We start from the raw sequence: 24908 nt of genomic DNA on the forward strand, positions 1-24908 counted from the left end.
CTGGCTAGTTTTCACAAATTTTTAGTCATTTAATCTGATTGTTTTATGTGTATTGTCTTTACATAATTAGAATCAGAATTGCTTACAGGTTTTTGTTTTTGTAAACATCTACCTACCTCAGTGTGGACTGGCAGAATGATTGTCGTGCTGTACGCCAGACTGTTGGTTTGTGGTTTGTCATGTGGGCAAAAGGGAAATTTGGAGGTTGGGGTGCAAGTGTGCTATTAAGGATACAAGAGTGGTGTGGGTGCTTTACAGGAAGATTGCGTTTGCTGCACAGAGCCATCCCATTTATGCCGCTGGCTGTATGTGTAGCTGAACAGAAAGAAAAAGACAGTTGAGATAGAGCAAGAGGCCTAGAGTGTTTTACTTCTTGTGATCTGTTAAATGTCAGCAACAGCACAACATACTGTGTGAAAAAGAACAGCTCTCTTTTTACTATTTTTTTTCTTTTTCTTACCACCAGGATTGTGCTTCACATCTGAAGATTTTTTTTTTTTATTGATTTTTTTTCTCCACTCATCACCTGTTGAAGAAGCAGAGAATGTTGCTCAGGTATGTTCATTCTTCTTCTGATTCGTCAGATCTTTTCTTTTTCTATTGTAAAGCTATACTGTATGCTGCAGGTCACAATGTTCCCACTTAAATTAAATCTTTATTGCAGTATATTTAATTAGGTAGATGTAGCACTTCAGATAATGTGACATTACACATCACCACGTAACAACTACAATTAAACTATTAAACAATGTAATTATATTGTTTCATAAGCTTCCATTTAAGTTTTAAAGAATACAGTTACAGTAAAAACACAGACAAGTAGATTCCCACAAATCCACAAATTTTATTAGAAGTTTTATCCTGCTGACTTAATTTGACATACTGTTTTATCAACTTTTGAATTTTACTGATTGAACCAGTGAGTAGTTTTGAGTGAATTATGATTCCTTACAGTTAAGGAAACAGTTTCAAGAAACACAACGCCGGTTATAGCAGGATACAGTAACTATAACCCCATGTTTCAGAACCTTTACACATATACACAAAATAATTCACACATGGCAGATGATAGCAAATAGCCTTACATGGGCCCACTGAAATAATGAGCAATATTACAAATTCAATGCACAAAGTTTTGAGGGTCAGTAAGTCAGTAATTAAAATCTTAAAATAAAAAATGAGAAAACACATTTGTTCATCAAGTAGAAAGAATTACTTGAAAAATACATATCTCATACTGAAATATACCACATTTTGCAAATATATATGTATATTTTTGTTTTCAGATTAGGAACAGTTTAATTGATGCAGGCCATTTAAGTCTCTTCAAAGGCTAAACTCATTGAACCAAGACTGTAATCTGTGACATCTCAATGTGATACTCCACTCCAATTAGCCTGACTTTGATAACTTTTTAAAATTTCAAATAATTCTAACTTCAAAGGTACCTTCAACCACTCCCTGTGTATTAACTACAAAGCCGTTTCTGTATTATTGTCATTGGAGTAGCTTGAGGCTTCCACTTCATCAGGAATCCTGCTAAATTAAAACATATGTATTGAATCAAGAAAGTATTAGGAATGACATGACATTTATTGAAATGTAAAGGTAGGGAATAAAAGCCTTATTCAAGCCCATGCAAAAGTTAAGTGTTAAGGCAGACTCTTACCATTTATTTATTGTTAGTTACATTGTTACATAAGGGGAAACAATGCAACAGGTGTAGGTAATTTGCAGCCCCATCCCTGGTTAGGCTTTTGATTCCAGGTTAAAACATCTAAACAAGCAGATTCAGAATAAAAAACAACAGAACCGATAAAACAGAATGCGCTTATGTGTTTACAAAGGCTATTGTGGATCACTATGTAATGCACTGACATATGTGTGAGTATAAATATACAGTATGCAGGTGTGCATTTGACAAGTGAATACATTAAAAATGTATTCAGTGTTCACCTCTCTGTTGGGGTTTAAGCCACGGTTTCATTTGTGTTTTGAAAACCTTAAATTCGGAAATACAAGTTGGAGATGCTAAAACTTAAAAGAAAATAAATAATGGCTACTGTGAGAGCTTAACCAAAAGAGTTTAAAGATTACTGCCAACATGTTAGGCACAGGCCTACACCAAATTTTTCAAAGCAGCCACTGGCCCCAGTGTGTCTTGTAGAGAGCACTGTTTTCCCGCAGATTGTCTTATCAGGGGTCGGCATAGCTGCACTCGGGACAGCTGTTGGGAGGAGTCAACTCAACTGAACCCTTCATGTGCTCCAAAAGAACCTACACAACACATTAACAGTCATTTATTTAGCACCAACAGGTCTACAGATATGTAATGTACTGTATGTATTAGAAATGTGTTTGAAAGCATGGTGTGACTTAACGGTTTTGTATTTCAACTTCCTGATGTGTCAAAGTTTATAGGCTGGGTAGGTGACAATAACTTGCTGTTCTGTGTCATTACCAGGTTAATCTTTTGCAGAAAGAGCCTCTCCTGAATGTGTTCAACAGCCAACTATGTTCTCCCTCTGAGGAGAACCTGTGAGGTAGGTCTGTCTAAGAGCCGGGAAAACAGAAACACATAATCAAGCCCAAAATAGACTTGTGAATGAAGTAATTCATTTTCTTTTCTGTTACAAGGTATTAGCCACTCCAGGCAGGCTGTGTGGTGGAGTGTCCATGTCAACTAATTTCCCTGGAGCCAGATCTCATGGAGCTCCTCAGGACACAGAGATGGATGTGGCTTGGCAGGAGCTGATGGCCATCACAGAGCTGCAGGTAACTCTTCAGCACTGACACACTGAGAGCACTGTAAAAGTCAAGTTTTTTTATTGCAAAATGTTATAGGTTGTGTGTCTTAGATATGCCAATTACTGTGTGTTATCATGGAAGTGCAAGTTGTATTGTTTTTAACAGTTGTGGAAGAAGTATTGAGACTCTTTACTTAAATAAAAAGTACTAATACCACACTGTAAAAATACTCTGTTACAAGTAAAAGTACTCAATGCAGAAAAAGCCTCACACTTTAGAAACTGGGCATTAAAAACATGAAAAAAGGGTTGAAAGTCAAATAACTTTAGATGTATTTGTAGGTGATTATATTTTTGAGTAGTTTAATTTATAAAAAAAAAACATATTTTATAAACTACATGTGTTTTGTGTGCAAAACTCTTAATTTCTAAAGTAACTAGTAACTAAAGCTGTCAGATTAATTATTCTCTCTTAAATGTAGTGCAGTAGAAGTAGAAAGTGACATGAAAAGAAACGACTCAAGTATAAGTACCTCACATTTGTACTTAAGTAAAGTACTTGAGTAAATGTACTACATTACATTCCACCACTGTAGAAAATGACACATTTGTTGTGCTTTTCAAAAAACACTGCAGTCTATATCAGCCTCAGCAGATATGAATGTATTTTATATATTTATTTTATTAATGACAAAAGCTGTTATCAGTGTCCTGTTGAAAGAGTATGAAATACAACAATTAAGATGTGGTTTATAAATGAAAATTAATTTATAATTACTAAATGTGTTTCATTGTAGTGGAATAAATACATATTTCCCACTTTTCATGCTAACTGTTGAAAAACAAATACACACTCAGCTGAGGACAGCAACAACGGCCCATTTGAGTGATGGCAGGATGAAGAGACTGTGAGAGGGGGCAAGTGCTGTATGTTGCTAGAGGCCCCCTGCACCGCACAATAGCCATCTGTTTCCAGGTGAAACCTGACCACATCTATGAGAGCCCTTCATAGGCTAGGGGGTGGCATGCTGAAGTGGTGGCAAATGAAAGAGCCAGATGAAATGCAAAAATAGACACCATTTCACTTGGTCTTGCAAATTTAATAATTGCCTTCAATCATTTTATTGCTGTCAGTGTGACATGTATACTGTTGTACCTGCTGTCAGTCATAACTTTTGTTTTTGTTGCAGGAGTTTGAAGTCCCCAGTGAAGGCTCCTATGAAACCACACAGTACCAAACCATGGAGCCCATGGTCCCTATGGGAGGATACGGGATGGCTCAGTCCCATTCTGAGCCTACTCCTGCTGCTTGTGAGCTCGGTACCGCTGACACTTATGACGGATGTTACTCTGAAGAAGTGCCTGTCTGTCATCGCCTAGGCAGCAACGCAGAGGCAATGTATGGACAAGCTCAGCTCAATCAAAGAATGCTCCCCATCTCTTCTCACACACAGCCACCACACATGGCTTTTAGGGAACAGATGAACATGTCGGGTACCAGTCAAGGGCACAGGAGGGCCAACGCTTTTCTCTCTCAGGATCTACGTCGGCACATGCTGTGGACTACACATGGACAAAGTTCACAAGCTCGCTCAGCTGATGATCTAGAGTCAGACTCTGGTCTGTCTCTAGGTTCTAGTCCACCTCTGGCCTCCCCAGATAATCCTGTTGGTGGTGCACCGGGTTGCCAGAGTGTAGACATTGGCATGACATATAGTGATGGTGAACCAGACAGCATGACTGAGCATGCCAGAAGAGCACACATCCATTACTCAATGGACTACCAGAATCAATCTTCCTTGTATTTACACTCAGGTACACAGTCTTCTTTTTCACCCCAACCCACTTTATCTCAGTCACAACCTAATGCTCTGACTCCTCGGGCAGTAAAACAGCAGGGTCTGGCCTCTGCTCTGAGCGACCTGTTCAATGACTCTGGAGCGTCCAGCAGAGGGAGCTCACAACATAACATGTATATAAAGCCACAAGGAAGTAACTCCACTCCAGGTCCACTGAGCCGAGATGAGAGGCGGGCCATGTCGTTGAAAATTCCCTTCCCCACAGAGAAGATTATCAATCTACCTGTGGATGACTTCAACGAACTCCTGACGCAGTATACTCTGACAGATAATCAACTAGCACTGGTGAGGGACATTAGACGAAGAGGGAAGAACAAAGTTGCGGCTCAGAACTGCAGGAAGAGGAAGCTTGAGAGCATAATTCACCTTGAAAGAGAACTGAACGAGCTGCAGGCCCAAAGAGAGCACCTGGCACAGGAAAGGCTTGAGTTCCAGCGCAGCTTGGGTTTTATTAAGTGTCGCCTTACAGGCCTCTATTCAGAAGTATTTTCTCACTTAAGGGATGAAAACGGACAGCCATACTCAATAGATGAATACGCCCTACAACAGACACCCGATGGTAAAATTTATTTAGTACCTCACACAACTATGCAAAAGAGAGAGCAATGCTAAACAAGTGGGGATAGTCTTATTATTTAATACCCTTACAGAAGGTATACTGTCTGTGCCGAATGAAAGCATATCAACTGGAAGTTACATTTTCATGTAGTTATGACTTTAACATGCATCAATAAACACAAATGCTCTTACAATTGACTGGAACCACACCTGAGTACCTTTAAAAAATACTTTATTAAAAAAACATTATAAAAATAAAGACACTGCATAGCAGTCTTCAGTTACACACACAAAAAAAAAAAAAAAAGTCTTCTAGCACCCACATGATTAATCAGAACCTGTGAAAACACAAATCCGTTAAATAAAATGAAAAACTTTGGGGGAAAAGTGATGTGCAAGGTTTTGATGATTTTTTACCTGAGCCATTGTCACAGAAATGAAGTCAAGGGTTTCGAGACCATGTAGCGGGTTTCCTAGAGGACAGAAATTTAAAATAAGTAAAATGCAATCTTTTGCAAAAAAAAAAAAAAGCATTGATTTATGTTCACAGCATGCAATGTTGTAGGGCCTCTATGCAGTTAGGAGGCCAATTTTACCAGTCAACATTGGTGTAAGTCATAATAAATAAAACGATGCACATAAGTTACTGGGCTACACAACTTACTACCAGCTACATGACAAAAGCAAGACATACTATCAGTAGTTGAGAAGTCTGGTCTTACCTACAGACAGCACTTAAGCCTTTTGGTAGCTGCTGCATGCTAGCCTCAGGCTTCTGTTCTCACTCTCCCCTGCTTCAATGATCCTGGCGATGGTTTTGCTACTTCTCTCCCTCAGCTGGCTTCCATGACTAGCCTCAAAGACTTGCATGTAAGCTAGCATCCTCCAGTTGGTCTTTGCAGAACTCAGGGTAGAGTCTGTACCAAGTGATCGGCTCTTTATGATTGAAGTATTTGTGCACCACTTCTCATTCCTCTACCAGTATTTCATTGGCATTGATTTATGGTGTACATTGTGACTAGTGCAGTTCTTCCCAGGTGGATTTTTTTTGGTTGATGTACAATGTTCCTTATCCCACATTGTGCAGTATCTAATAGTGAACCCTCCCTTTCCCAAACCACTCAAGAGGCTAACAAGACTTTGTAAAAAAACTGAATGATGGTTTATTTCAGCTTGATTTGATGCAGTTACAAATAAAAACCAGGCTTAAGGAAAAGAAAAGAAAAAATCTACATAAAACCTCATTGGAATGCTTGCTTTCCATAAACACATTGATGAAAAAAACAAAAAACAACGTTTAAATGAAGACCCTCCATGATTTATCTACTGTACATCTCTTCTTGCAGCAGCTGTAACCTGCCACAACTGTTTGGCTGAGCAGATTAGGAGGTAAACCTGCAGCTGCCCTGTCACTTCGCTTGCTCTCCTCTCCTTGCTCTCCTCTCCTAAGTACTCAGTCCTGTTGAACAATACGGAACAACATCGTTAACTGTGCACTGACTTTGTATGACCTGAGATCCAGAGTGATTTTTTTTATGTTTATCTACACTTAACGAGTCCCTGCAACTACAAACTCTGGTTGTATGATATAAAATGTATAATCTAGGCACGTCATCAAATACTTACTTCACATTTCAAAATCGTGATGAACGGCCATATCCACCATTGTTTGAACCAGCTCCATAGCCACCTGTAAACAAATAAAAAATATTCAGCATACAGAAACATGCCAAATGACTATACATCCTTCCATCTGCTTTCTCCATCTTACCAAAGTTCCTGCCGCCAACGCCCCCTCCTCCGCCACCACCAAAGTTGTTTTTCATTGGGCCAAAGTTGGAGGCCTGGGGGTCGTAGTGGCCCATGTTGTTGTAGTTATTGCCGCCACCCCCACCACCGCCGCCCCCACCACCACCACAGTTACCTGAGAGAAAAAACAAACACTTTAGTTAACCACATCTTGAACACCGTAGTTAGTCAAGGGGAACCAAACACTTACCATAACCGTTGCTTTCATAACCTCCATTTCCTCCATAGCCCCCGCCGCCTCCGCCACCGCCCTGGTTGTAACCTTGGTTATACCCCCGGTTTCCACCATTATTATATCCACCAGGACCGCCGGGACCACCTCCATAGCCTACAACATACACATTATTTCAGTACATTGCTACGCTTCAAATTGTAAAAAATAAAAAATAATTGACAAAATTGCTTACCGCCGCCGCCGCCACCACCACCACCACTCCTCCATTGCAATTGTAAGGACCATCTCCATATCTACCCCTGCCACCTGAAAGAGAAGCAAATGTTGACTCAGGTTTCAGACGCTGTATATTAAACTGGTATTAATTAAAACCAGTTATTAGTCTTACCCTGATTAAAGCCTCTGTCGTAGTCATAAGGCCTTCCACCGCTGCTGCGACCTAAACCAAAACAACCATTAGTTATGGAATAAGGTTGAGTGCTGCGGTTTGTATTAATTAATCTGTGTTAATGCATAAAAAGTTTACCTCCTCTCATACCCATTCCTGCTGTCTGCATTTCCTGCCTTGTGAGAGCCTTCCGCACTTCACAGTTGTGAGAGTTGATTGTGTGGTATTTCTGAACTGCGTGGTGGGAAAATGTATCAGGTAGCCATTCAAGACATTAGAAAGGTAAATCTCAGTCTGCAGCAGAGAGCGTGTACTTACTGACAATCCTGTCAACTGAATCATGATCGTCAAAGGTTACAAAGGCGAAGCCCCGCTTCTTTCCAGTATTACGGTCAGTCATGATATCAATGACCTCAATTTTGCCAAACTGTGTGAAGTAATCCCGAAGATGTGACTCCTCTGTATCTTCCTTGATGCCCCCGACGAAGATCTTTTTCACTGTTACGTGGGCACCTGGCCGGTTTGAGTCCTGTGAAGACATTCGCCATTGTTCACTACACATGCCTCTCCTTTCTATGCTAAAGTAATTTCCTCAAGGAAAGTTTTGTCAAATGCATCTAATCAAACATACCTCTCTGGAAACGGCTCGCTTAGGTTCAACAACTCTTCCATCAACCTTATGGGGACGGGCAGACATGGCAGCATCAACTTCATCCACTGACGAGTATGTAACAAAGCCAAAGCCTCTGGATCTCTTGCTGGTGGGATCCCTCATGACCTAAAAACACAAGTATTCCCAGTGTTACCCACAAATAACATATGCATGCTTTCCATTTATGCTACTAAAAGAAAAGGAAAAAAAAAGAAAAGAAAAAAAAGGGGTGATAGGAAACCCACTTACCACACAGTCTGTAAGGCTCCCCCATTGCTCAAAATGAGCCCGCAGGCTTTCGTCTGTGGTCTCGAAGCTCAAACCTCCAATGAACAGCTTGCGAAGCTGCTCCGGCTCACGTGGGACCTAACGTTACACAATGGACAATACAAGAGACTAGCATCAGGGTTCAATCACCAGCACTTTAAGGGAGCAGTGGGTGCCATTTCGGTAATGACTATATTCACAATAAACCGCCCCAGAATTAACAATGCAGTAACAGTATTTATCCAATCTTATTTCACATATCAAAAATCGAGACAGGGCGGAGGAGACGTCGCGGCCATTAACGTTAGCGGACCTGTCTGATAATAGAGTAATTTCAGCAGCAGTTGTATGCAATCACTAAACGCATGCTTGTTCGAGTAGAGTTTATCTTTCGCATAGTATTACTTAAAACATGCGTTCATTGAAATATCTGAATTTCGTGCATAACTACCAGCAGGAACAAAAGGCCACGAGGCCCAGCTGTTATAAAATGGCGGCTTTACAATGCTTCATAGCTGCGGTAGCAATGATGAAAACGCAGTCTGCATTGAACATAACCTTTTCACAATAGCTTCAAATAACTAGTTTCTCAAAACCCAATTTGGAGGAAAACTGGATAATAGGCTTCTCGAAGCAATACTCACATCTTTGGACATCTTGGCAGTAAATCCTTGAAGACTTGTGAACAGGCCGGAGAGAAGTGATCTGCGTCAGTCGAGCCTACCCCCGTTCCTGAACAGTAGAATAAATAGCAAAGGAAACACCTCTTTCACACAGCAATTGGTCAGGAGTTCGCGCTGAAGTCTGTCGTCAGCATTGGTTGAGTCTTGATTGGTCCCAATCCAATCAGTCACAATCAACGACCAATAATCTGACGGTAGGCGGTGCATCTCACAACCACGACGATAAAAAAAAATGGATGTTATGGTGTGTTTAGGGATATGTTAGATATGGCTTTTTGTGCGCGATGCTGTGAAAACATAATGGACACAAAGGCCACAAATACACTGACGGAATGCACAGAAAACATCACATTAAATTAAACGATTCAGATGTTTGACATGTGGGTGGAGGTGGAGCCGTGCCTTTCTCAGTGAAGCAACGCCACGCCAGTACACCTTTCACTACCTTGACATAGCTAAACGCCTATATATATATATATATATACAATGTACAATTTCTATCGAGACACACAATGTAAATGTATTACAATAAACGTGTAACGAACTCTTGAAAAATGAAGGTATATTCACGGTAGGTATGTAGGTCATCAACTGACCGAGGGGCGTGTACATTCATTGTGCGCCTTTAACGCGCGCTTTTCTACGCACAGACAAGCCTACGCACAGCACCTTCATAAATGATCCAGGGCAGGCTAGATGCTAAAGTAGCCCCAGCGTTAGCTTTGAACATCGTATAACCACAAAAGACGCGTTATCCCTGAAGTGAACTGTTCAAGACCGGCGGTCTACACGTCCAAGGGTAAGAAGTGGTTAACACATCACAATGCTTCATGCTGCTACAAGTATCGTTCTACATTTGCGATTTGGTATCAACGTTGTGTAACGTTAGCTTGTTGAAACGTTAGCTTCTGGCTAACGTTACCTCGATTAGCAAGTTTGTCTATCATGCCCATTGAATAGCTAGTTGCTTAGCTAACAACATATCTTCATTCCTTTGTGCACGTATTCGGATTTTGGATAACGTTATCTAGCCCCTTAGTATTTTTGAGAGTGGACAATTACCTAGAGGTCTTTAGCACGCTAATTAGTTTAGCATTTTTTTCAGTTTGTCGTGCCTGTTGCAGATTGAAGAAACGACAATAGAATTAGCGTTATGCCGTTCGTTGATATACAATAGTATTTATCTAGCTAGCCAGTGCCTGCTTCGTACTTAGCGTTATATAACCGAATGTATCGGGTAGAAATTATCCATATTATCTAACGTTAACGTTAGCCTTTCTATCGTTTTCCTGTACAGGGAAGTGCCATTGGCCTGCGACAGCGTAGTGTTCAGCAACAAACTTTGCTATGGGCAAAAAGTCACGCGAAGAGGACTCCTCATCCTCTGATGAGGAAGAATATGTGGTGGAGAAGGTGCTGGACAGGAGGGTGGTGAAAGGCAGGGTTGAGTTCTTCCTGAAGTGGAAAGGATATTCAGAGTAAGTTGTTTCCCTGCCAGTGTGCTAACCGGTAATGTTAACGTTACTTGCACTTACACCGCCACAGATTCAAGCTAACGTTACATCATCAACCCTGTGCTGGGCAATAGTTGTAATGAAATATAACAATTATTTGATATATTTCGAGTGCATTATTGGAGGGTTTCATCTTGAAACAAAAATGGGAAAACTGCTATTAATGTTATCACTTACACACCAAGGAAAATTCATTGTGTTACTAGCCAAGCCAGCATTCACTACATATTTGAGTCAGATACAATATTCAAAAAAAAAAAAAAAAAAAAAAAAACCAAAAAAAAAAAAAAAAAAAAAAAAAAAAAAAAATATAATATTTTTTTTTTTGGAAAGTGCGGATGTTATCAAGTTTGATATTATAATATTGATTTCCATTAGATAATCTCTGATCAGTGCTGTTGATTAAGACTTATTGCTATACTGGTACTGACTTGCTGCACTGTGGTCTTCCTCAGAAAGCACAACACCTGGGAGCCAGAGAAAAATCTGGACTGTCCTGAGCTTATTTCAGAATTCATGAAGACGTACAAGAAAAGCAGCAGCAGCAGCAGTGGTGGAAGCTCCACTCCTAGCAGTGGGGGCAGCAAATCAGTCACATCCTCCTTGGCACGCTCCAAAGACTCGAGTAGCTTGAAGAAGAGAAGCTCTGATGACGATGAGGAGGGTGGAAGTAAGCCCAAGAAGAAGAAGGAGGTATGTAATGTGTTGGTGCAGTCATTTTATCATCTTTCAAAAACATGGTAAATAGCATTGAAAGTCAGTTTAGATAGATTTGCATTTGTGAGGTTGACACCCTTTTCAGGCTTTGTGTGCTGCTCTTGGTAACATACTACAGCATTTTAGCATTTCTTGTATACTATAAAAAATGCGTTTTTCTCTTTATCTTTCAGGATGACATTCTAGTTGCACGTGGCTTTGAGAGAGGACTTGAGCCAGAGAAGATCATTGGAGCAACTGACTCGTGTGGAGACCTAATGTTTCTTATGAAGTGGTAGGTTTCGTAACATGTTCATCATGTTTTGGCCCAACGGTGCTCTGGAATTTAATCCCTATTTAAAAAGACATCAATATTATCATTAGAAATGTTTTTCTTTCATGCACAGGTCTTAAAATGACTATTGACTTTGGTATTACATCGTATTAGCCATGTGTTTACTACGTGTTTATGTGCATATAGTACAGGGAAGTGAGATTCGATCACAAGTGGTCACTCAAGACCTGTGGAGTTGCATTTTAATATGTACAAAAACAATAGGTTCCTCGCACTTCGTGCTAGGCACCGTTGGGCTAGCTCAGGCCCTAAAGACACAAAAAACAAACTCCTTTGTTAAAGAAATCCCACACAGGGGTTTTACGAAATGCTGATTTTAAAATGTACACAAATACCTTTTAAAACAATTACTTTTAAATGATGGTTTAAATATCACTGACTTGTTAATGACAGTTTCATTTAAACCTTTTATAGTGAAAAAATAGTTTTATAATGGCTTTTTACAAGGACAGCTGATTTTTATTTATTGATGTTATAAAGTTGGCAGGCTTACAGAGGACAATTTTTTTCATGATGTACACTTCTAAAATGTATAAAACATTTAGTTGCCACCTAGTCCAAGACAGACACTACACATGGAAAAAATTTAGTAGTTTTTATTTTTTTATTGAGTGTAATATCCAACTTTTGCAGAGATTCACAAGTCTGAACTAGTTTTTAAAGACACACTTTGGTCTTCTCTTGCAGGAAAGACTCTGATGAGGCTGATCTCGTGCTTGCCAAGGAGGCCAATCATAAGTGCCCACAAATTGTCATAGCATTCTACGAGGAACGTCTCACCTGGCATGAAGACAGCGACAAGAAGGAGAAGGACGTGGTCAGTGCATGAGTGCATCACCTCTGGAGGAAACCGTACCACCTCCACTGCAGGGACAACCTTGAGTCAGACATTTTTCACACCCAAACCTCCCATCCTTGCTCTTCACCATGTCCAACAAAGACAGCGAACACAGTCGTGTTATCTCCACCCATGCCCCACTGGAGGACAGGGGAAGCTGTAGCGGACATGGGTGACATGCTACTGGGGAGGTTTTCTGCTGTTCTGTCTTTGTATTTTCTTTGTATTCTTTTACCTTCTTTTTAATGTCTTTAACACATGTTTTAGTGCTTACAAGTTACAGTTGTGTCAGTAAGGTATGTTTCATCTATGAGCACATGGCCATCTGTTAAAACTCAGAACAGTCTTGAGAGCTTGGTTCAAGCGGTGCTACCTATGAGCTTGCCCCATGGCAGGTGCACAACCCCCATCATCAAGTCTTTACAGGCAGTGTACCTCTTTGCTTTAAGAACCCACTAACACCACTGAGGATAAAACCGCAGTATCAATATTCAGGAAGCAACCACCGCAGCACTTTCCTGACTGCATAATCGCTTCCTTTTTAAAACGAATAAACAAAAAAAAACTATCTCTTGTAGATTTTTCAGTTTGTCCTCTCTACCAGGATATGACTGCTCAATTTGCAAATGTGCAGATGACGCCGGCCAATTATCTCTTAATAATGTAGTGATGATATCCTTGTGAGTTGTTTTTTTTTTTTTTTTTTATCTCTTTCCAAGTTTAACATGTAAACGTGTGGTTTTTAATTTCTTTGTTATCACCAGTAAATGGACAGCAAAAAAAATGTTGTGCTGTTTTCAACCAGTTTTTTGTTTTTAAACTGCAGTGTTATTTGGACCAGTCTCATGTTCACACATTGGACAATCTTCACTGTATCCACATGGAATGAAACCAGCACTCATCACCAATCTTTGGGGTCTGCCACCTTGTGGTTAAATATTGAAAGTCTCTTGACCATTTGACCATATCTGACAACCCTGCAGTTTTAATGGTGTATTTGATTTTGTTGGTGATTTATCATAGATTTTCTTTTCTTTTTTCTTTTTACAGTGAAAATTGGAGAAATTCACTCCGCAATTAGCTAGTAGTATTTTATCATTGGAATCGTTGATTTGAAACATTAAAAAAAACAGTTTCTGATTAGATTATGCATATCCTGGCTTTTATTGTGGTGACTAATTTTATTTTCATCAAGTATTTACATTTTTTCAGATGGAAGAAGTTGCTACATGACAATAGGTCATTCTTATACAAAAGATGGATGCTGGTTTTATAGTTTGAAATGCTGTGCTCCAAGATGAACTCTTAGGACCAAATGTTTAGTGTCTACAGACTGAGATGTTTTTTTTTTTTTTTTTTGGCTTTAATCAGCCTTCTAAAGGAAGGCTGTGACCTTCTCCCTTTCATGCATACAGTAAATGTATCATGTCCCTTATCACTAAGATTATGGTTTTGGGGTAATTTCCTTTTTTTATTAAATATATTTTGTCCTTTCACACCCTTGAGCTTTGTCCTCAGTTTTTGCTGGTGCCGAATTTTTAAAAGGTAGACTATTTCTTGTGTCGACTAAATGTTACAAATATGTGTACAGTAGCCCCCTTTAATAAACATTTTCAATGTTAAAGTTGCTGTCAGTTGGCTTTTGTTTAAGAATTTGAATGGAATTCCTGCCGACAGAACAAGTTACTTACCTACACCCTAGGATTAAGTAAATTACTGTGAGCCAGGAAGTTTAGAAAAAGTCATGAGTCATTGATGTTTTGGATGAAACAAGTATTAAATAAAGTACACTAAACCCTATCAACATCAGGAAATGTATTATCAGGAGGGGAAAATAAACATATGTCCTGGGGAATAATAAAACATAAGTCACAAATATGAGACCAAAGCTGTTTAATGTGGCCTCTGTTGAAATGAGACCAGTTTGTGTTTTCTTGGTTGAGTTTCTAGAGCACCAACTGCTCTCCCCCAGCAGATGGCACTATTGAACAACACCAATGCAAAGTCATAACTCCATTTTTATACAAGTCATTCACAGTTCAAACACTTAAACACACAAACTATTCATAAATGAATCTCTCCTGAACAACCTTTATAGAATATTATGCATCTTTTAGAGGGGCATGAATTAATGTTGTGTTTACCAACTAACATCACAGCTTGCTCCAGGATGTCCATTGGCTTCTTAACATCTGCTGAATCCACCTGTATGTGACTCATGTTGTGTAGTGAAGCATGTAGTGTTCAAACTCACACAGATTTTTTTTTTAAATTCTAGTGGGGTTTCTAAAGTCACCATTTAATTTGTCTGTGCCATGTTATGCCTTAAGCAGTTAGAGATAGTAATCCATAGAAATGAGGGGAGAGAGAAAAAGAGATGGGGAATGACATGCAACAAAGGCCTGATGTAAACCAAGGACATATATGGTTCATGCATGGTTGGCGCCTTAAATCCCCAGGCCTCTAAGGCACCCCACTTCCATTTGATGTAATGATGCCGCCATAAAAATATGAACTCATTGTAAGCACCACAAAAACTTGAATAACAAACCAAATGCACAGAATATTTAATGCTGTAATACGTGAGGAAAAGTTTTGTTCTAATTTTAAAAGTAACTAAATGAATATAACGAGGGAACAAAAGCACTTAAGCAATACTTCAAAATGTAAGGACATTTGTCACAATCTGGCCACCATGACAAAAACTGGAAATTAGTTGTTTATTATGATTCATAGAACTGGTGTCTTTGCAATGGGGGCCTACTGCAGTATGAGTAATGAACTGCAGTGAAGGTTGAATCTAATCCTTGCTCTTCTCTCACCACCCTCTTTTTCTTTCTTGCTACCTTTTAGTGTCTCTCTCTCTCTCTCTCTCTCTCACACACACACACACACACACACACACCCACAAAGTGCTGCTCAGCTACGTCTAAAGTGATGGAATTTTCCTAGCAAAAAGGCTTTTACACTCCAAATGGAATGCAAAGGTCACTAGTAAATTTCCAGCCCCTGGGACCATTAAGCTGGGCAAAGGGAGCGAGCAGCAGGCTGTTTTATGGAGCCTGGAGCTGTCTGCTGACAAACCCAGGCCAGTAGGTTTGGTTGGGAAAGCCACAGTGGCACTCATGGGAGCTCTGCCTGTGATGTGTGTGGCAAATACAGTTGTAGAGGCATTTCTGGTATACATGGTCAACCGGCGTGCAGAGTGAAGCTTTACCGAAGCTAAAAATCAAAATGAGGAAAATCTGATTCAAGCCTTGTGCTAAAAATGAGTGTGTACTGTATGTGTAGCAGTCAATAAGGAGCTGTCTGTGCTTTGTTTAGCTAAAGAGAGACAGTTTTTCAGGACCTATGCATAGGTTTTGGACATTGCACTGAAGAATGATTTGATATTTTGAATACCTATACATTTAACAGATATTTTAATGTAACTTGCAGTATTTTTTAATTAGAAACAAGAATCCTTTTTTTTATCTAGGTGTGTCTTGCAAAGTATGTGCTTTGTGTCAATGGTTATCATGTGTTAAAATATAGTTAAAGTGTTGGTGTAAATGTATTTATTTATTCACAGCAGCCTCCCTGCACTTCAAACATAGTCCCTTCTGTACCAGTAACATCTAGTGCAAATGAGTTCCTCAGGGTACTGCCCACGGCAGAGTTGGGGCGTCTTTCAGCACATTTCACCAAATGAGTGTCGGGGGAGCTATGGCGATGGCAGGGACTGCTGCAGTGGGCCTCATCACACAGCTTGTTCAAGAATACCACTAAAACAGCAAACAAATAATACACAGCACAGAGTATCTTGTATATGAAAGAAAAAAAGGATTTGTAGTCTTTAGTGTCCCAGAGAAGCTGTGAAAAATGTCTCTAAAAGTGTTGTAAGTCATGAGTATCACAGACAGAGGCAGATGTAATTTGATGTGGCCTTTCCTCGTGCTGTGATCATGTAGGCACAGCTGCCCAACAGCTGTGTCTCCATTTTCTTGCTGCAACCAGAGAGAAAAAAGTCTGCAGTGATGACTGGTGCATCATTTCTCCTCACAGTGCACTGATCTGTGTGAAGGTGATTGCGATGTGATGCTCTAATTTTGGTGGCTATCACACTTAATGTGCAGTAAAGGCCCATAGACAAAGCTTCTTCGTTCTAAATGCCCCCTCTACTGCGCCACGGCTCTCCCCGCCAACCCTCTGCTGGCTGTATTTCCCCTTCACCCCCCACTCCTCCCTTCATCTCCTCTCCCCACCAGGGGAAAGAGTTATAGCTGCCATAAAAGGCAGGTAATGCATTGTTAACTAATTCTGTCTGCTCAGAGCTGATATATCCTCTGCTCTAAATCTCGGTGCTTCCAATAAAATGCAAATGCTAATGCTTGCCCTCCATGAGCTGATATCATTTTTAACAGGCCAGAGGTAAATGCTAAAGGAGGGTGGGGTGGGCCAGAGGTAGTCAGTGACACGGTGGGGCACTGAGCCTTCACGGTACATTCTGGTGGAAAGGGAACCTCCAGACCTGATCCACACACCACTGACCAACAGCATGCATGCGTGGAAGTGTGCACATATGGCTGGAGGTATGCACATGAGACTGCAACGGTACATTTTAGATAATCGAGGGGTGTATGGAAGTGGTTAATATATGATAAAGCTAGTATGGGATATTTGTTATTGAGAAGCCAGCACTAGTAACATTTCTCATTCACCATCAAATAACACCAATTTGCCTGTGGATGTAATGCATCATATTTCCATATTAATAGTATTGTCATACTTCGTGTAACCTTGGGCTTCTAAATATTGATCCACTTCTACATTTTCAATTATCCTGTGCCGTTTTTCTGCCATCTGGTAAGGACCGGTGATTTGTGTTCTTTCATATCTGGAGGCTTGTCCTGTAATTAGACCATAAATTAATTTGCAGAGAGGAGAGAGAGCAGGAAAGATTGAAGGCATTAAGTAAGTCCTCGGTGGTTGGAGACAGAAAATCATAGGAAACCACAGCACAGTGTTTTATTCACTAGAATAAGATAATTGGATTACAAATTCCAACACCATAACTTTTCTGTCCCTGCATGTGCCACTTGTTTTTCTTTCAAGTATTTAAAACCATGCTGCTGCTAATGATTGCTTGTAAGTCAGTTCTTCAATAAATGGTTAGAAATCATCCACTGACATAATTATACCTAATTACTTGCAGTGCAGCAGCAAAATGATTAGGAAAAATGGGGCATATTAGTGTCAAAATGTGTGTGAAACTTTGCAGTGAAATGTGCTGTGAATCCATCAGTTGATTTAAAATGACCCCCCACGCAGGCAGACAACAATTGTGCGCTTTAAACCTAACTCTTATTTACAGCACAGCTCAAGTGGAGGTCCTAAAAAACCAAATGCATCTTGATTGATTTTAAATTGGGAGTATATGCTCTCCTGCAAAATTAGCTCATTGTCCCCTGCTGCTAAATTACACAGTGATTGTGGCTGTCGCTGCACAGTGTCTGAGCACTACAACTGCTGCTCTCTTTGCCATGTGGAAATTCACATTAGACAAGCCTAAGTTACTTGTTAAAGCAATTAAGGGAAAAATGATGTGACAGAATGGGCTTTTCTTGTGGTGGAAAATGCTAAATCAGCAGGATCTGAGTTTAAAACACTGTATACAGATTGCAAGAAGTTGTAAAGTAAATGAGGGTGAAGTTACAGTAAGACTAGCATAATAGTCTGTCAGTGGAAACTGCGTTGGTGTACCTGCTCTACATTTGGGTGTTATTTAGGCAAGGCCACAGCTGCCAGTGTACTCTGATCATATCTTGTGGGGCTTGAGAGGCAAGGTCCGCCAACGTAGAGCCCACCTGCTCCCCCATTCTCCATCACACAGTCCCTCAGCCCTGGCCTCCCGGAGGAAACATGCCTGACTGCCGCGCTGCTACAGACAGCATGTGTCCCTGAATTTATGATGGCGACTTTTTGGCGGCCTTTCACGTTAAAAGTCATCTTGGGTTTCCCAGTCTAGCTGTATGTGTGGCGAGCGTTAATCCATTAACATTCAGAGCAGACACGTACACAGCCTGGCTTTCTGCCAGCCCTGAGCCCTGACAGTCTTTGACCCACCGCTGACAACAACATTCTCCTGCTCCTGCCCCTGCCCCTGCTCCAAGCCATATCCAGCCTCCACATAATACAGCGCCATAAACTATATAATGTTACACTGTATATGAACGGGAAGTATAATATGCCTGAGGTCCAATATGCAAGGCTTATAACCAAGTGAGAAGAGTCCAGCTGTTGGCAGAGTAGGGCAAAAAAAAAATCACATCTGTCTACAGAACTCTACACATCTTACATTTTAATCGTATGGATGTCAAATGAACATGAAGTTTCAGTCCTTTCTATTTCCATCATGGCTTAGAGTTCAGAGAGGCCATGAAATCCCTAGGATTTTCTGTGGTAGTATTTATTTCAACAGGAGATGTTGAAGTTAATATCAAGTGATCCACAAGGAATAGCTCTGGCAGAACTTATAATGCTGCAAGGCTTGCCCAGGCCTCAGAATAGAGAGCTTTCAACTACATGGGCTGGTCTGCTGCTGGAGGTGGCTCCTGGACTGATTATAATTTTAGTGGCTTATAAAGCCTTGATAAATACTTTATAAAGCCACGTTGCATAACAAATCTAACACATAAAAGAAGGCGTAGATGTTACTCCACACTGAATAAAGGGGCTCTTGACAGGTTCTTGAATAGGTTTTATAATTCAATATTACAACCACCATCCTTGTAAAGGCCCTGTCATCTCCCGAGGCCCACAGGATATATACGTTAAACACACATTTAAGTGCTCACAGTCCAGTCCATTACACTGATTAGCAGTAAACACATTTGTAATAAAACTTAGTGAAATAGAGGAGGATGGTCTGTGTGCTGATTCATGGTAGAATCTTGGTGAAATATAAAGTGTCTGAGGTGTCATACTTCTGAGGGCGCAGGAGTGATACAGGGCTTTACTTACCGGATCCGTAACACATACGAGCCAATTTATCCAAACAGCTCATGTCTAAACATTGAGTCCTTCATCTCAAATGTTGGCCAGAAATAAACCAAGGCAAAGCGATGTGACAGGGGTCCAGTAAACGTGAGAGAATCTGGGAGGCAGAGCAGACCAAACAGATGTCTTTCCACAACAAAGACACCTCCTACTTCTATCCCCTTGTTCTCTGTTGCTATCTATCCCCCACTTTACCTGACTGTCCATTTATCTAATTCCCTCTCTCTTCTAATTTAGCTGTGCTTCACATTACACAAGCATTGTTGCAAGGTTTAATGGTCCATTTTAGCACAGTTTTCATTTTTTCTTTTACCAGGCATCTGTTATTAGAGGAAGAAGAGCAGGATAAAGAAGAAAGGGTGGATCATGTGTTTCCACTTTTGACCTCTCCACTGTGGCATGTACACACCTGGTTCAGTTTAGAATGCTGTTTCTGTGGAATAGCTGACGGCAAAGCGGCTGGTGGTTTCATTAGTGGAGAGGAGGTCTAAATGTTTGCACCACAGATTCTCTCTAAAAGGTTTTTCTGTGTGCGTTCTGAATTTTAAGTACAATGCAAAAAAATCAGTTGTCTTGAGTAAGTTAAAACCTGAAGAGAATGGTTTCACCTTTAGGCAGCAATTTTCTTTAAAAAAAAGAAAAGGAAAGTTTCATGAAGATGTTAACAGGCCAAGAGAAATATCCTTTGATAATTTTTGTTAGCAAGGCTGCATTACTTCAAAATGTCATCTTTAAAAGGCATATTTTAGGCCCAACTATGTGAAAATGTATGTCAGATGTGTTGCCTTGATGACTTAAAGGGCAAAGCACGGCCACCTCAGACTCTAAGCTGCTCATCTGTTTCTTATTGGAGGAAGTGATTCTGGCAGGAAACAAGGGCAGTAGATGAAGCAGACTGGGATAGAAGGACGGTAAAAAAGAGAGTAAAAGGGTAGAGAAACAGGAAATGGCAGTGTGACCCACTGGGTTCACTTACCACCTCGCTAGAACCCCCTGGCCACAGCCAACCTACTGGGCCAGCATTTTCCATCACCTGCTGATTCTTGTTGCCCCACATAAATCCAGGTGCTCCTGAATAAAGCTCTCTTTCTCTACGAGCCACAGGGAGCCGGAGGGGAGGCTGCAAGCTGGAGGGGCGGTGCTGCTACAACAGAGAAGCTCTGCCTCCTTGTGAGAACATGTTATGGAAAAAAAGTGCTCCAAATAAGGCTAAGCTAAAAGAGGTAGAGAGCTGGGGATTTCCAACCCCCTAGTTAGTTCAAAGCTCCATTCCTTCATTTTATTAATTCTGTCTTCTAATTAAAAGAAGCTGGACCATTCAATATAAAGTTGCAGCATCTTTTTATTACTATTTCCTACCTGCGTGAGATTAATATAAACCTAGTCCACTGGGAGCGAGACTCCAAGCCCTCCCCAGCTCCTCACTGCCCCCTGGCATCCTGAATGGGCGCTGCAGAGCTGATAAACCCTAGAAATCATTCCCGAGTTCAGCCAGAGCTCTTTACAGTACCTTCAGCGCTCCCTGGTGATGGATTAATGCACTGTTGTTGTCATTTTATTGCCATTTTATTGCCCTGGTGCAATTTACCAGGCTTTATGTGCCTCCACTGTCCGGCGGAGCAACGCGCAAGCGCATTAGGCCATCATTTTTAGACAAAGGCCACCGCTCACCCGATCACTGCGCATGCGTACCACACAACCACCACTCAACACTGGACACACACACACACACACACACACACACACACACACACACACACACACACACACACACACACACACACACACACACACACACACACACACACACACACACACACACACACACACACAATCTAAATCAAAAACACGCTTCATTCAAACAAGAATGGGGTACTATTCGAACGAGCAGATGAGAGCATCAGTAGTGAATCTTTCAGCTGGCTGATGGACTATATAGATGCACTGCTGCTGTTTTCCACTCTCACCACTGGAGGGCAACATCACTCAGGCCGACTGCAGCTGCAGCCCGAAGCAACCACACGCAGTCCTCAAATACTATTGTGTATTAGAATATTCATGCGCTTCTGTTTGAATCTGGACCGTGCTCGGGGTCTACAACATTTTGTTTTCTTGTCATTTGTTTTCACGCATAAGGGATATGGCAATGTCCTGAGTTTGCCACGAATCCTAATGCATTTTGCTTCGTTTCTGGGCGATGCCAGCTTTATTTTCACGAGAGAATAGTAAAATTTATAGTTCCGATTTTTTGACATTTTTAATATTCTGCAATGATAATAAAGCTATTCATCTTTCAACAACCCCCATTTAACGATTAGCAAAACAGATTTGTTATTACACAGTTTAAGTAAACACACACACACACACACACACACACACACACACACACACACACACACACACACACACACACACACACACACACACACACACACACACACACACACACACACACACACACGCTGCTGCTGCTGATCTGAGGTCGTTGTTGCAACATGTGGCGAAGTTTTTGTCAAATCTCTTGCCAAACTATTATCTCACTCATGCAGTAGGAAACAGCCTCATAACCATAGCCAAGTCCTTTGGTTGGAAAAAAAACCCCATTGCATCCAGTCTTTATAGTGATATAATGCATGATATTTTAACAGTAGTCTATAATTTTAAATCTATGTTAATTACATTAAACACAAATTAGTGCGTTCTTTGGTTATTTTAATTGTTACGTTATGTATTATTGACACAGAAAGTTATCATGTAGTACATTTTAAATGACTGAGACTAAATGAACACAGAGGTACAGTATATGGGTCTAACTATGAGGAGACATATCAAGTGATCATGGCGGGGAGCAACCACCAGAGGGAGCACAGATGCTGCTAAATCCAAGGGAGTTACCTGACAATTAAACACCACAAGGCTGGAACCATAAACATTGAAGAGATACATCATTGTTCGTACCCATTCTACAAATAATTACCACTGCAGATGCATATCAGCTGCTATGAAATTATTTCAACATCAAACAACTTCAACAACTCCCATCCCTGCCTTGAAATTTATTTCATGTCTCATGTTGCCTGTTTGGTTTAGGGGTGTATGTGGAAGTATGCCTGTGTGTATATTTCTTTCACTTGCAGTGTAAAGTACAATCTTTGCAAGGACCTGTAACCTCAGAGTCTCTTACACCCTGAGAGGTACTGATCCATCACTCTTAATGGAAGAGGATAAGTTTCAGCCAGTGAAAGAGAGAACAGACAAAGGCAGGACGATTTATGGCAGACATAGAAGTGGAACTCCTGGCTGTGGGCCTTGATCTGAGCTGGGCTGCGGCTAGGCTAGGCTACGCCCCGGGCCAGGGTCATTCACATGCTCACACACATGACTTGGATGGTGTTGCCCTGGCCTCCAGCACCACTGTTAGAAATTTAGGAGTTATCTTTGATCAGGATATATCCTTTAATGCCAATCTAAAACAAACCTCAAGAACAGCCTTTTTTCATCTTCGTAACATTGCCAAAATTAGGAATATCCTGTCTCAAAACGACGCTGAAAAACTAGTCCATGCATTTGTTACTTCCAGGCTGGACTATTGCAATTCCCTACTGTCAGGTTGCTCAAATAAGTCTCTTAAGACTCTCCAGCTGATCCAGAATGCTGCAGCGCGTGTTCTCACAAGAACTAAGAAAAGAGATCATATTTCTCCTGTATTAGCTTCTCTGCATTGGCTTCCTGTTGAATCCAGGATTGAGTTTAAAGTCCTTCTCTTGACCTACAAAGCTCTAAATGGTCTAGCAACATCATATCTAGAAGAGCTCCTAATACCCTATTGTCCCACTAGAGCACTGCGCTCCCAGAATGCAGAGTTACTGGTGGTACCTAGAGTCTCTAAAAGTAGAATGGGAGCTAGAGCCTTCAGTTATCAGGCTCCTCTCCTATGGAACCAGCTCCCATCTGGGTTCGGGGGCAGAAACTGTCACCTCATTCAAGAATGAACTTAAAACTCTCCTATTTGATAAAGCTTATAGTTAGGGGAGTGAGGAGTTGCAGTGTTCACCTAACTGGCCCAACTGCTTCTCTTCATAATTGTTAGATTAATAATACATAACAAAGTAGAGGGAGGCAGGCCAGCCAAGCCAGATCCGGCAGGGGGAGAGTTCTAAGCCCGAAAAAGCTACCTCTCCTGATGACCTGTCTCTCTTAGTTACCTGTTATAGTTACGCTGTTATAGTTCTAGACTGCCGGGGGACTTCCTTCCTTTTACACACTGAGCTGCTCTCTCCTCTCCCTTTCTATTACTGTTACTATTACTATTACTATTACTATTTGTGTGCAGCCCGTCCCAGAAATTACTAAGTTACTAAAGTTACTAATCCTAGCTTCTGGGGGAGTGTATTCCCCGAGTCCTTATGCTTTTTCCCCAGCGTATTTCCTTGGAGAACGTTGGCACCAAGATCCTGGTCGCAGCTGTCGCCGTGGTCCTGCTGCACTCCCTGCTGAACTCAGTGATGCCCTGCAATGTCATGCTGCGTCCTGCTGAACCCTGCAGCTTCCCGCTACATCCAGTCACTGTTCCATTATTAATGTGACTACTATCTCCACTGTTCATCACACCCCCAACCGGCTCGTCAGACACCGCCTACCAAGAGCCTGGGTCTGTCCGAGGTTTCTTCCCAAGAGGGAGTTTTTCCTCGCCACTGTCGCACTGCTTGCTCTTGAGGGAATTACTGGAACTGTTGGAATTGTTGGGGCTTTGTAAATTATAGAGTGTGGTCTAGACCTACTCTATCTGTAAAGTGTCTCGAGATAACTTATGTTATGATTTGATACTATAAATAAAATTGAATTGAATTGAATTGAATTGAATGACTCCAGGCCCAGAGAACTTCAAGCCCCGCACCACATCCCCAAATCTAGACCTTTCTCCTAAGCTTTTGAAGTTCCCCTGCCCCCTTCTTTTGGACTAACTTTTGCACTTCTATCTTCTACGGTGAGTGGTGAGCTCTGGGTGGTGAAAAATGGAGTGAAGACCTGTTACATGTTAGCTTAGGAGATAGCCAAGGTGTAAATTATGTGGGAGTCGCTGGCCAGCCTTATTTATGAGAGGCTTGTCAGGTGTTTAGGTGTTGGAGTGAGATGTGTGGCTTAAACCGCTTACTTCGCTGTAAATAAGGTCATGCAGGCCACGTCTGTTTGGATGGTATGTGTTTACGTGTGTTTTGCTGGGGGACTATATGTGAGGCCTGGTTGTGACTGTCAAGGCATAGGTGTTACTGCTGTGTAAATAGGAAGGCGTGTACATGGCTTTGTAGGTCTGTTTTTTCTGGAGGCC

The 24908-nt window shown here is 41.1% G+C and overlaps 3 protein-coding genes across 5 annotated transcripts; 2 read left to right on the forward strand and 1 right to left on the reverse strand.

Moving 5' to 3' along the window:
• Nucleotides 1-274: 274 nt before the first annotated feature.
• On the forward strand, nt 275-5411 carry nfe2 (nuclear factor, erythroid 2). Of its 3 annotated transcripts, none has more exons than XM_039800289.1 (4): nt 275-555; nt 2465-2543; nt 2638-2775; nt 3938-5411. In XM_039800289.1, exons 2-4 carry the CDS (start codon nt 2496-2498, stop codon nt 5216-5218), a joined length of 1467 nt encoding a protein of 488 aa, XP_039656223.1. In that variant the 5' UTR covers nt 275-555; nt 2465-2495; the 3' UTR covers nt 5219-5411. The 3 variants fall into 3 exon arrangements, with proteins under 3 accessions (XP_039656223.1, XP_039656222.1, XP_039656221.1); XM_039800288.1 differs by lacking the exon at nt 275-555 and adding an exon at nt 1908-2339; XM_039800287.1 differs by lacking the exon at nt 275-555 and having other exon boundaries at nt 1909-2543.
• Nucleotides 5412-6302: 891 nt separating this feature from the next.
• hnrnpa1b (heterogeneous nuclear ribonucleoprotein A1b) lies at nt 6303-9250 on the reverse strand. Its single transcript, XM_039800290.1, is given in 12 exon segments — nt 6303-6623; nt 6791-6854; nt 6936-7088; nt 7164-7301; nt 7381-7407; nt 7410-7454; nt 7537-7587; nt 7675-7770; nt 7855-8065; nt 8168-8314; nt 8438-8554; nt 9100-9250. Coding segments are annotated over 11 exon segments (1053 nt in total). The 5' UTR covers nt 9112-9250; the 3' UTR covers nt 6303-6623; nt 6791-6798.
• Nucleotides 9251-9772: 522 nt separating this feature from the next.
• On the forward strand, nt 9773-14165 carry cbx5 (chromobox homolog 5 (HP1 alpha homolog, Drosophila)). Its single transcript, XM_039800291.1, has 5 exons — nt 9773-9937; nt 10436-10616; nt 11108-11345; nt 11543-11643; nt 12391-14165. Exons 2-5 carry the CDS (start codon nt 10486-10488, stop codon nt 12530-12532), a joined length of 612 nt encoding a protein of 203 aa, XP_039656225.1. The 5' UTR covers nt 9773-9937; nt 10436-10485; the 3' UTR covers nt 12533-14165.
• Nucleotides 14166-24908: the final 10743 nt, after the last annotated feature.

This window comes from Perca fluviatilis, chromosome 5 (assembly GCF_010015445.1).
Source record: "Perca fluviatilis chromosome 5, GENO_Pfluv_1.0, whole genome shotgun sequence".
Classification (NCBI taxonomy): Eukaryota; Metazoa; Chordata; class Actinopteri; order Perciformes; family Percidae; genus Perca; species Perca fluviatilis.